General features: G+C 33.5%; 2 protein-coding genes and 1 long non-coding RNA gene across 3 annotated transcripts in view; 1 reads left to right on the top strand and 2 right to left on the bottom strand.

Moving 5' to 3' along the window:
* Positions 1-2,344: 2,344 nt before the first annotated feature.
* LOC123661590 lies at positions 2,345-3,070 on the bottom strand. The gene is made up of 2 exons (XR_006744362.1): positions 2,698-3,070; positions 2,345-2,665 (listed from the first exon to the last, which is right to left on the bottom strand). It is a non-coding gene; the product is annotated as an uncharacterized LOC123661590 (long non-coding RNA).
* Positions 3,071-6,850: 3,780 nt separating this feature from the next.
* LOC123661589 overlaps positions 6,851-13,120 on the bottom strand; it is a 37,135-nt gene continuing 30,865 nt past the window's right edge. The window contains exons 4-6 of the mRNA XM_045596541.1: positions 8,686-8,697; positions 7,730-7,819; positions 6,851-6,949 (exon numbers count right to left, since the gene is read on the bottom strand). Coding sequence (XP_045452497.1) covers positions 6,851-6,949; positions 7,730-7,819; positions 8,686-8,697 — 201 coding nt within the window. The remainder of the gene's footprint in view (positions 6,950-7,729; positions 7,820-8,685; positions 8,698-13,120) is intronic.
* LOC123661588 (probable beta-hexosaminidase fdl) overlaps positions 9,246-13,120 on the top strand; it is a 59,706-nt gene continuing 55,831 nt past the window's right edge. The window contains exon 1 of the mRNA XM_045596539.1: positions 9,246-9,300. The gene's annotated coding sequence lies outside the window, so the exon portion shown is untranslated. The remainder of the gene's footprint in view (positions 9,301-13,120) is intronic.

Below are 13,120 nucleotides of genomic sequence, written 5' to 3'. Positions count from 1 at the left end.
ACTGAGTACCCTCCGCTTTAATGCGAAATTTTCTAGAATACTAGCTGTGCCCGCGGCTTCGCCCGCGTTGAAATTAGTTTGTCACAAAGTTTTCCCGGCAAACTTCCAGTGAAGCTCTCATCAAAATCGGCTTAGGCGTTCCGTAAACCTTCCCCTTGCCAATGGTGGAGCCCTCTCTCCAATGGTAAAACTGCATGAAAATCCGTTCAGTAGATTTTGAGCGAATCGATCACATACACTTCTGGGGACGTTTTATAATACACTAACTGTTGTCCGCGACTACGTCCGCATGGTTATGAAGATATGCATTACTATTAAGATGTTTAACGCAAACTATTTTTTTATTTCAGTCACTTGAAATGCTTATCAAACTGAATAACTTTTTAAAAGGCACAATTTAGTATATCATTACATCATCATTACAGCCTATACAGTCCACTGCTGGACATAGGCCTCCACAAGTTTACGCCAAAAATAACGTGAACTCGTGTGTTTTGCCCATAGTCACCACGCTGGGCAGGCGGGTTGGTGACCGCAGTACTGGCTTTGTCGCACCGAAGACGCTGCTGCCCGTCTTCGGCCTGTGTATTTCAAAGCCAGCAGTTGGATGGTTATCCCGCCATCGGTCGGCTTCTTAAGTTCCAAGATGGTTGTGGAACCTTGTTATCCCTTAGTCGCCTCTTACGACACCCACGGGAAGAGAGGGGGTGGCTAAATTCTTTAGTGCCGTAGCCACACAGCACTTATTTAGTATAATTTAATAGTTATTTTTATAAAACCTCTCTATACACCATATTTTTAGTTTTATTTTCAGGCTTTATATGTTTCATACAAACTATCAACCCCAATTAAACCCCCTTAGCGGTGGAATATCGCAAAATCCGTTCTTAGCGGACGTCTGCTAACTATAATCTACCTCCCTGCCAAATTTTATCTTTGTCCAACCTGGATGGATAGACCATCCAGCGGTTTTTGAGTTCACGCGATGAGTGAGTTAGTGATCTTTCGCTTTTATATATATAGATTACGATTCATTATTTGGACACCTCCTCACTATCTATAGAGCATATATTTTAAATTTCAAGTCTCTTACTTCAAAAACATAAGACTTTCATACAAACTTCCGACCCCTGTTTTATCCCCTTAGGGGTCAATTTTCGTTAAATCTGTTCTTAGCGGATGTCTATGCCCTATAAAGAACCTACCTGCCAAATTTCAAGTTTGTAGCTGTTATAGTTTCGGAGGTTTCGTGATGAGTGAGTCAACCTACCATCCCCCGTTTTAGCTCCAAAAGAGAGTTGATTTCTAAAGACACATTATTTGGTCACCTTTCTACCATCTATAGAGCTTACATTTTAAATTTCAAGTCTCTTACTTCAAAAACATAGGACTTTCATACAAACTTCCAACCCCCGTTTTATCCTCTTAAGGGTCGATTTTCATAAAATCCGTTCTTAGCAAATGTCTACGCTCTATAAAAAACGTACCTGCCAAATTTAAAGTTTGAAGCTGTTATAGTTTCGGAGATTCCGTGATGAGTGAGTCAACCTACCATCCCCCGTTTTAACCCCAAAAGGGAGTTGATTTCTAAAGATAAATTATTTGGACACCTTGTCATCATCTATAGAGCACACATTTTAAATTTCAAGTCCTTACTTCAAAAACATAACACTTTCATACAAACTTCCATCCCCCGTTTTACCCCCTTAGGGATCGAGTTTCGTAAAATCCGTTCTTAGCGGATGTCTACGTCCTATAAGGAGCCTACCTGCCAAACTTCAAGTTTGTAGGTGTTATAGTTTTGGAGATTTCGTGATGAGTGAGTGACCTTTCGCTTTTATATATATTATATAGATTACATTAAAATTGAATAGACTTAGTCCCTTTAGTCCCACATTCGCTTGTGGCCAGTCGAGGGTAAGCTGAAGTTTTGATTCTGTAGGGGATATCCAATTGCTTGGCATAGGCCTCTTTCCCCATGTAAGAGAAGGATCAGAGCTTAATCCACCACGCTGCTCCAATGCTGGTCGGCGGATATATTCCCTACTATGAGTAACGATCGCTATCGGGTGTACCTATATGATAACAACCGGGACCGGCGTACTTAACGTCGCTTAACGTGCTCTCCAAAGTACTGCGGGGAGAACCAGAAGGACTGACAACCAAACTGTAAATAAAGATTTGTATAAACGCAAATATCCACTCCGAGCGGGACCGTCAGTGCTTAGGCGCCACCGACCGACACGGCACACACACCGTTACACTAGTGTCGTTTTCACTATGTGACATTTTTGTATGGTTATCAATTTATCATGTTTTATTTTATGGAATAAAAAACAAATTATTATAATATGTCTTTAATTTAATTACAGTGTATACATATACATACCCTTACAAATACCTACCTAGGCTATGCGATTCATTTTCCAATCCTAATGGTTAATGTATAAGCGCATATTTCATTACAAAAATCATTTATTTAAAATTTACCTCTTCGCGCGTTCTTGTAAGGGGCCATCGAAAAATTACGTCAAGGCGGTCGACGAAGTGTGACATGGTGGGATAAGTGGTGGGGGGAGGGGTTTAAAATTTTGTGAATACACATTCAAAAACCTAATATATTTAGGTACTTGTCACTATGAAAACGTGATTCTTAAACTAATAACTCGAATCTTAAATTTTTTAAATATGTGTCACCACACTAGATAAGAGGGTCTGATAAATGTTCTGATAGTTGTGACGAGGACGGGTTAGGGGTAAAATTTTTTTAATTCGTTTGACGCAATTTATGGCCTCTAATTATATATTGAAATAGATATAAAATATTTTCATCCATTATCAAGCAGTTAGGTGAAGTTCGTCACTAGTTCGGATCTCCTAGTATATAGTCACTATAATTTGACAATAAATACAAACGAACACATGTCCAATAAATGTACTTCGGTTAATATTCGTACGAGTTCGTGCGTATTCGTGCGTAGCAGTAAGTGTAACATAGTACAAACGTAACGCAAACGCTGTGTATTACAATCTTATTATCTAAATATATTTAAGAATATGTTCCTATATAAAAAACGGTTTGTTTTGCCTGCGAACGAACGAGTGCGATAAAACGACTCGTTTTTTGATATAGAAACGTGGCTTTGGTCTAAAACACATTAGGCAACGTAATGATAAATTCTATATTTAAAAACTGATTACTCTACAAGTGCTCTTAATCTAGTCATAAGACATCTGAACAATTTCACAAAGGCCACACTTCAATACTAAAACCGTTTATGGCCCGTTTCAATAATCTATCTCTGGTTTTGCTTACTAGACATGCTCGCTTTTATTCGGTTCGTGGAAGTCTGTCGCTTGTAAGCAAAATCAACTATGAGTAGATTATTGGATTTATTAGCCTTAGCTGCTGTTACAAATATGTATGGTCATATAATTTACACATTCCAATATTTTAATAACATGCACATTTTAATGGTTGCTTTACTCGCAATTAATCACTTTTAGAATCTTTTTCGTTCCTAATTATTTACTTTATAATTATAAGAATTATAAAATATATTTTAATTATACATTTACTGTCATATTTCGTTTTTAAATTGTATTTGAATGGAAATTTTATAAACATAAAATGTAAATTACAATACTAAATAATAACTTAAGTAATAAGCTTAAACTTACATAATTTTTTTGAAAAATTAAGCGGTAACGTTGTTCAAGTAGGAATTTTCTTTACAAGGATGTGGGATGCCAAAACTCTTACGCGAACATAGTCTTCAAATTTTACCAAAAGTTACACCAAGTTATTATTTTTCTTTTCTTATATATTTTTTATATACTTAAATAAACATTAAGTCATTTTAAACTATAATACTAAAATATACCTTTGTTTTTGAGAGGTAACATCATGAAAAAAGGTTTAAATTTTTTTTTTCTCCATCGAAAATATAAAAAAAATATTAAAAAAATTCTCATCATATTTTGCTAACTAATTTTAGTTTAACTTAATCAATTGAGAAAAGAAACAAGCAAGAATAAGGTTGAAATCTATAACGATTAGATTTTAATGTTATTGTCAATTATATATTTAGTGTAAGCAACTTAAAATATTAGTAAATAATAATTTATTTGATATGTTTTACTTCTTTGTGTCCCTTATGAATAAATATACGGATGTTATATACTAATGTCTAATTATATAATGCACGTACATATGTATATATAAAATTAAGAGGCTTAACGAACTGTAACGTTAATTGCATGATATTTGAAATAATAATAAATCATTTAAAATTGCAGATTACAATGATATGACGGAAATAAATTATATGTAAAATGGGTACATATGGTAAATAATAAAAATGATTTTTGTAAATTAAACATTAAGTTACAAACATTATTTAAAAATATAAACCTTGAACCGTGAGTTTGATTTATCTACCTACTTATGACGTCTAGTCTATGTAAAAACAATTGTCAATCTGCAAATGTGTGTTTTCGCAGCCATGCTTTCTGTAAAGTTTTTTTTTTAATTTGTATTAATATACGAATGTACTGTACTTTCTTCTATATATCAACAATATCTGGCGTCAATTTTGAAATCACTAGTCAGCCACAAACAGCAAGAATTATTGATTTTTAGGAATATTATTATATAACTATCACCATAAATATTGCCAATCAGGTGGAATTTTATCAAAGCAAATTTACAACAGAATACACAATATAATATACGCTACAGCCTGTAATATCCCACAACTGGGCATAGGCTTCTTTCCCCATGTAGGAGAAGGATCAGAGCTTAATCCACCACGCTGCTCCAATGCGGGTTGGCGGATATATTCCCTTCGGCTTAACGTGCTCTCTGAGGCACGGTGGGGAGACTCACAAGTACTGCACAAACACCCAGACCACGGCAAACACCTGTATGGCCAATACAAATGTTTGTCATGATCGAACCCGCAACACCCAGCGCAACAGGTACAATCCATCGCTGTACCATGTATGGCCAACGCGGCGTCAACATAATATATTTATAGAATAATTTATCGTTTTTGTAAATAAAAAATAGTCATTCATTTAAATACGCATTGATAAAAAATTGAAAATCCATACAAAACAAAGAAAAAGAAAACATTAGCCGTGCTAAGAAAAAGACTGACAATTTTAGATAAACATAAATAATAATATAATATATTAAAATGAAAATACAATTCCTATTATGAAAGTTCCCAAAAAGTCCAATCTTCAAACTATTTCAGCGGGAAACCGAATTTCATGCCGGAACGGACTATTGTAATGCCAAATAAAAATACTTTTAATGATGTCAAGCGTTCCGTGCGAGAGCACTCGTGATACGAACAGGCCGGGGATAGAAAAACAAACATATTTACTGAGGGAGACTAGCGTCCTGCCGCGTTTACTATTGTATTGTAAAAAACTACCTATCTTCATGTTACTTCGTACGCGAAACAGCTTTATAATCATATATACAATCACGAAACTCATACAACCTGACAGCATATATTTAATAAATAGATTTTTAAATATGTGGTAATACTTATTTAAAAAAAATAATGATAATCTATATGTATCAATATATCAATATGAAAATATATAAAAAATAAATAAATATATATATCTCAAAGAACTCAATTGTATACTAAGTGGTATGCTTTAAAAAGTATTGATTCTCCTATATCCGTTGGCGCAGCAGTCATAGCACTGGCTGTTACGCTGGCGGTCGCGGGTTCGATTCCCGCTCACGACAGACATTTATATCGGTCATATAGATGTTAGTCGTGGTCTGGGCGTTGCGTTTGTGTATTGTGTGTGTTTCCGGACCCCCAACACAGGAGAAAATCCTACTGGGGGTCATTGAGTGTGAAGCGTTTATTATTATTATATATATGGAGAAAAAGGCCAAAGCTCCGGCAGTGGGATATTACAGGCTGAAGTGTAGCGTAGCTTTAAAAAGTGATTTTATATCAAAGCCTAATATTGTTTAACTACAGTCGTTCCATAGAATGTTATGGAGGAACAAACAAACATAAACCAAATCAAAACTCCAGTTTATCCGGGTTTTCAACCTGTGAATTTAAACGCTGTAGTTTATTTGTTAAGTTTTAGTGGTTAAGCCTAAGGACCTTTACTTCCTGATAATAAGGACTATCAGCCACATACATGCGCAACAAAAATTTTCAGGAACCGGCAAAACAGTCATTAATTATACAAATGTAACTTGAAAGACGAAGAATATAAACGAACACGAACAAAACAGAAAACATTGCTTATTAGGGATTTATGATCAGTGAGAAAAATGATGAAAACTGTTACTATAACAAAAAAAAAAAACGTACTCGTATTGTATGTATTATCAGAAGAATTGACTAAATTTTTAAAAAGAATTTAAATATTGGTCGCCCACTTAAACATAACAATAAAAAATTCTTAATTTTGTTACAACCGAAGAGTAATGAAGTGAAAACAATTTCTAATGCACGAAAGATAACATGTACTTGTGACAGCAACATTATAACAATCAATTCTTAGTTCAATACTATATTGTATATTTACTTTATGCTTCATCCTCAAATCAAATAAAAATAACAAGCCATCGAAAATTAATCCATTAAATAAATTTAAATATAAATTATACATATAACCATATATACAGTAAGATAGGTACATATTAAAATAAACTAGAAAATTACTTTTTAAATTAAATTAGTTATAACATTAATTTACAGCTATTAAATTATTAATTACAAGCATAGCTCAACTTCTAATTAGCTGGTATTTTGGTCGTAAGTACCGTTGGTGTTCAGTGCTGATAGCGTGGGGATGTTTATTATAATTTGGTATCACGTAGCAGGACAGCGGCTTCGTACGACGGTAAGCCATTGTCGACTTTCGACTTGCACTTCGTACACGGTTCCGATAGCACTTCCTATAAAAGATTTAATTAAAATGCATCAATTGTATTGAACTTCATTGTGTTTCATGTGTTCATTAATTGATGTGCGTATTATGTAGTAATATAGTATTTTATACTCGGAAGGTAATTCCAAAGCGGTCATCACCAATTTTAAATTTGTCGCACAAAGTTTTTTCGATGCTTTTATGAAAATACATAAAGACATTTATTACAAACGAATTGTGGAAAAAAGAGTGATATAATATGGGAAGCAGGAACAAATTATTACAAAGGTAAAGAAAGAAAGGTGAAGATTATTTCGAAGATAGTCTTTCCAACTTTAGTATGAAAAGTACATTTTTTTTTTTCTTTGCAGCCAAAATGTATTTTGAAAGTTAAGGTATATTTTCACCTGCTATTAGAAATTTTAATAGAATGATTCCATGTATTCCCATGGATCTTACTGTCATAGACCATATGTCAGTGTTAGGTATGTAAATAAATTACATATTACGCTTAATAGATACAATTATAGTTTGTCTCTGTCAAACATATATCACGTAATGAGGGGTTTATTACTGTAATGGGATAAATCAGTGGAAAACCTAATTGAAATAAAACTTAAGGGCGATTCGAATTAAAATTAGTAAGCCTAAACGATTTAAAAACATTTTTTTATACTCTAAACTAAAATATGTTGTTTTTGCTTTAATTGCTGTATTTCTGCCAATATAAAGGTGTATTTTAAATGAAGGAACACTATTATACTTGTACATATAATTATCATTATACATCAGTGCTTATTATAAATACCTGTAAAATGTCGGTGTCCTTGTTTGCTGATGATGCTTCGACGACTGATTCGTAAGCTGGGGGCGGTCCTGGTACGTCGTCGATGATATGCTGCAAAATATCAACAGTATCATCAATTCTTTTTTCACAACGAGTCTGGGCTTAAACATTAATACATGTATAATGTGGAGTACATAAATGTTCTTTAAATGTTTCAAACATCATTCGGCTGTAATCTAAAACAAGTATCAATTTTTTTTTTTTTTATAATAATAATAATAATATTTAAGTAACCAGTGACTCATTTTGGTTAGTAAACAATATATTTTCTTACATACTGCGTTAGTTGTATTAATACAATTTTTAAAATAAAAGTATACACACGAATAACCGCTGCTCCGTTCCATTTGCAACAGAACAGCAATGATTTATGTATATGCAATCCAGTCTACTGGATATCATGCTCAGAATTCTCTTGGCACTACTCCGTCGTACCCTACACCAGAGACCTACATCTTTTTCTCATGAGGGTGTAAAAACAATCAACACGCGCTTCAGCGAACATCCCTGAGGCGCTGCAGTATCGAGGCAGCACCAACAGCACTCTGAACGCGATATTGTATTGAACGCGGAGAGCATTATAAGTTTATGTATGTTAAGAATATTTATTTAAATAACAACACAGGTGCGGTTTTGCCTGCATACATACGCCTCTATAATACCTATAAATCATTGATTTATAGAATATAAACTAAACCAAAAGTGTGCAAACGTATCCCTCTACATATAAGGAATTAACAACAAACGAGCATATGGTTTAATCTTAACAGCAGTTCTATATAATATATTATAGCAAATGTTTCGTAGTATTTGAGTACTTAGGATACTTGTAACTTGACCTTAAGATTACAATTATTCATTTTGTTACCGAGCTCAAGATCGAGTGGAGTACCAACCCTCTTATTGGAAATAAAAACGCTGAGGCGGGACTTTTTAATGAGATTTTATATACGTATATAGAAATTTTAACGAATATTATGATAATCTTCAAGTTATTTAGAAAAATTTTTCTACTAAAAAATATATTTAACTAAGGTAGAAGCACGGCAGGAAATTTCCTGCACAAAATATGGCGCATCTCGTCTGGGGGGGTACCTCGACCTTACAGAAGACCACAGCTAAATAATATTGTTTTGAAGCAGTGTTGTGTTCCTGTTGGTGAGTAAGGTGACCAGAGCTCCTGGGGGGAATTGGGGATAGGGTCGGTAACGTGTTTGCTATGCTTCTGATGATGCAGGCGTCTATAAGCTACGGTAATCGCTTACTATCAGGTGAGCCCTACGCTTGTTTGCCGAACTAGTTGTATTGAAAAAAAAAAAACGTTCATTGTTTAGTGAATAATAGACAAAATTATTAGAATACACCCACCTCCTTTAAAAAGGTTAACTTAGATTTAGAATAAAAAAAACGAAGCAATTTTTCGAAAAGTCTTTTTAATGATTTCTTTTAAAATATTATTTCTTTCCTTTCCAGATGATCGTATGCCCTAAAACTCCCGAAAGACAGCAATCCTGACTTAGCAATCTGTAATGGTGAGTAGATCGAAGAATATATCCATAGGCCTTGGAAGAAAGAGACCTGAGTGAGGCTATGTTAAATCATTAATGCCTGGTATTCTGTTTGAAAGAAACGGTTCGTGAGAAAGCGAATCATTTTCTAAATAGAGAAACCGGACGTTACAAAGCTACAGTCAAATGCGACCAAGTTATTTAACTGCGTCAAAGAAAGTAATGTGACCGAGACTTCTTTCTTATTTTTTTTTATTTTTCATAGTCTGCGAAACCAAATACCGAGAGTAACATTAACTAATAGGTACAACTCTATTCTATTGGCCTTACACTAAATTTTAGAAATAAGACATCTGTTAACTTAAAACAATATATTAGTGAGTCAGTGACGGAACGTCAGTACAGATGATAGTTATCATATTTAGAATCGTACTAGCAATATAGAAATTATTATATTGTAGAAATAATTAATATATTATAAAAATAGTTGCTGTGTGGCTACGGCATTAAAGAAAATAGCCACCCCCTCTCTTCCCGTGGGTGTCGTAAGAGGCGACTAAGGGATAATATGGTTCCACTACCACCTTTGAACTTATAAAGCTGACCGATGGGGGGATAACCATCTAACTGCTACCTTTGAAATACATAGGCCAAAGACGGGCAGCAGCGTCTTAGGTGCGACAAAGCCAGCCCCGCGGTTATCAGTTCATGCCATTTTTGGCCCGAACTTGTGGAGACCTATGTCCAGCAGTGGACTGCAATAGGCTGAAATGATGATGATGATGAAAAAATGTTGAGTATTCGACATGTTTTAACACAAAGAAACGCTGACCTGACACATGTTCGTAATAATTATGAAGCTTGCTGAGAACTTATGTTGATAGTATGCCAACTTCTTCTGAATCAATCGACGTAATAAGTTTAGTGTTGTAAATCTACACAGGAAGCTTATGTTCAGCATTTGACATCCCGTGATAACGACTGATATTATCTACTAGCAGTAATAACAACTGCACCGACAACAACAAATAAAACTGCTCGATGTTTTATATTGATATAAAAAATTAAAACTATTCTGTCTCTAATTAATCTCTATTCCCAAAAATAAACTAAAGTCCCGATTGCACGTTAAAGAAATTTATTTATTAATATCTGACACAGCGACCTTTGTACTGTCTCAGAATCAAATTATGTGAGAAAGTTCAATAACTAAAAAATATACGCTAAAACGAGCATTTTTGCGTATAACACACGGAATATTACATATATGTATATATGCTATATTACAATTCCTGTATGCAGTGTGCATTACACTTGAGTGGTGCGAACAGTTTGTATGGTGAAATAAAATTTATTCATATTTTCAAATATTCCAGAACCAAAATTAGTCAAATCGGTCGAGCCGTTCTCGTATCTTAGTACGACTATCAAAGGTCACTTCATTTTTATATATATAATTATATATTATTTTTCATTTATACTTTTGGCTGACAAAAAGAAAACGAACTGGAATTTCACTACCTTGTTTCGTCTGACGCTTTTCATTTTCAATAAAATGATTTGATAGTTTTATTTCACGTATAATAGTCGATATCAATACATATAATAAATATGTAACGGGTCGCTGTCTGTACATATAAGATATATGAAAAAAAAATGTTATTGGGACCTTTATCAACGCAAATAGCACACAAACCAATGATTGTCAGAATTTTTGCCTGTTTGTGCGTTTGTGCACGCTAATCTCAAAAACGGCTTCTCCGATTTAGATGTGGTTTTTACTAATATATTGTGGCAAGTTTATTTTAACATTTAGTGTTTCATGTTGTTTCACATCAATCGGTTCATAAATAAAAAAGTTATGCCAATTTAAAGAATCACGTTGAACATGATTGTAGTCACTATTCCACGCGGACGAAGTCGCGGGCACAGGTAGTAATAAACTCAGAATAATAAAATTTTCTATCATTAAATTGAATTATATTTTGGTGATAAAGTTATGCTTTATACGTTTTAAAGTTTAAACAAGAGAAAAATATGTTTTTTTTACTTTCGAATGGCGTTATTATTTAAAAATAAAAAATTCGTTAACAGAATATAGAATATAATAAAAAATAATGGATGTATTTTTTGTTGCCTGCTGTAGTATTTATTATTTGATAATTCGTGTTATCAAAAATACGTCAAGGATTTTAAATACAAAATAGATAATATACATAAAACATTTTTTAAAGATGTATATTGCGTAAAATTCCCACAAAATGATGTCTCTAGTTATCATTTTCAACAAGGTTGATTATTGAACATCCGTCTCTTGCGTAATTTGAGTTCTTGAAGTAAGACTTTGATTTGTTTTCTTTATTATTATTTTGCTAAATCAACCAACATATCAAAAATAGTGACAGATGCTGAGTCTATGAACGTAGTTTGATTTGAAACTCCCAAAAAATAATAAGTAAAAGTATGTTTCTAAACCATATGTATTTAATGCCAATGTAATGGAAAGGAAACCTCAGAGATTGAATAAAATCATTATCCGTAAACGTCTGATACAAACGCCTCAGACTCAACGACATCCCGTCGGATGACATGCAATCTCAGAACTCGAAAAGTCCACAACCAAGACTACGACACATGACTTAAAATTAGTCACGAGCGAGGCTACTGCGCCAACTTTAATACAGTTAAACACCCAATTCATTTTTTTTATTCAAAACAAAAACCAATACAATATAATACAATCCAATCCAATACAATTCTAAATATATAAAATCGATCGTGTTTTGACTCACGTATCCTAGACGATACGGTAAACAGACATATTGTAATTACGGCTAAATATCATGGCGTGCATCTTGTGTCTACACACTAACGAACCGATCTACTAGACATAAATATAGGTTACTAGATACTTACATAGGCTGAGCAACAATTCAGTGTTTGATTAGTTTTATAACAGCTTATGCAAGTATTAATTCACATCTATATTTCATGTAATCATACGTTTACTTCATAAACATCCGCTCCTGGTTTTGTGTGTAAGACCCTGTTTTACAAAGAAAAAAAAAACTTTGTTCAAATAGGCTTCAAAGGACTTTCGAATCGTCGTATCTATATACTATAGAAATAAAAATGAATGTTGCTAAGCGCATAACTCGAGAATGGCTCGACCAATTCGGCTAATTCGGCCCACGGTAGGTTTTAATACAAAAAAAAAACTATTAACTTTTGACACAACGAAGTCTGTCTGAACAGCTAGTTATGAATAAAAATAATAATTATCGTTAAAAGTTAAGCGACCACATTACCATCGATTTGGAATGTAGATTCCGCTTATAGGAACTGGCAAGAAAAACCGCAGTTACGCTTTTAAAAAAAATAAACTGTTTTAAATCAATGTAGGTAATATCTTGCACGAAATACAGCGTCACAACTTTATCATCTATCTAATCCTGCACCAAATAATAAGCATTAGCTATTAATTTATTTTTAAAATTCCAAAATCATTTGTGGGATTACCAGTAGTTGATAAAGTTAAAGTCACTGATTGGTCTTTTCGGCAGGACGTCATAATCGAGACATCATATAAGACTTATTTCGCCTGTACGAATAAAATACAACTTTTGGATACAGAGGTTGCGAATAGTATTTTTCGGCTAAACTGAATTTTTAAAGGTAAAAAAGAATTGTATATTAAAAATTATTGTCTGTTGTGAAAAATGCCCGAAGGGTTACATTTTAATCCTGTCGTGTTTCGTGAACCTACTGCACACACGCATAGATAGAAAGTGTGCCAGTTTATTGAGCAACTGAGCTTTCATTTAAAAAATAAATAATAAAATTA

The sequence above is a fragment of the Melitaea cinxia genome, chromosome 17 (assembly GCF_905220565.1).
Source record: "Melitaea cinxia chromosome 17, ilMelCinx1.1, whole genome shotgun sequence".
Classification (NCBI taxonomy): Eukaryota; Metazoa; Arthropoda; class Insecta; order Lepidoptera; family Nymphalidae; genus Melitaea; species Melitaea cinxia.
Note: the sequence above shows the minus strand (reverse complement) of the source record. Positions and strands in the feature narration are given on the sequence as shown.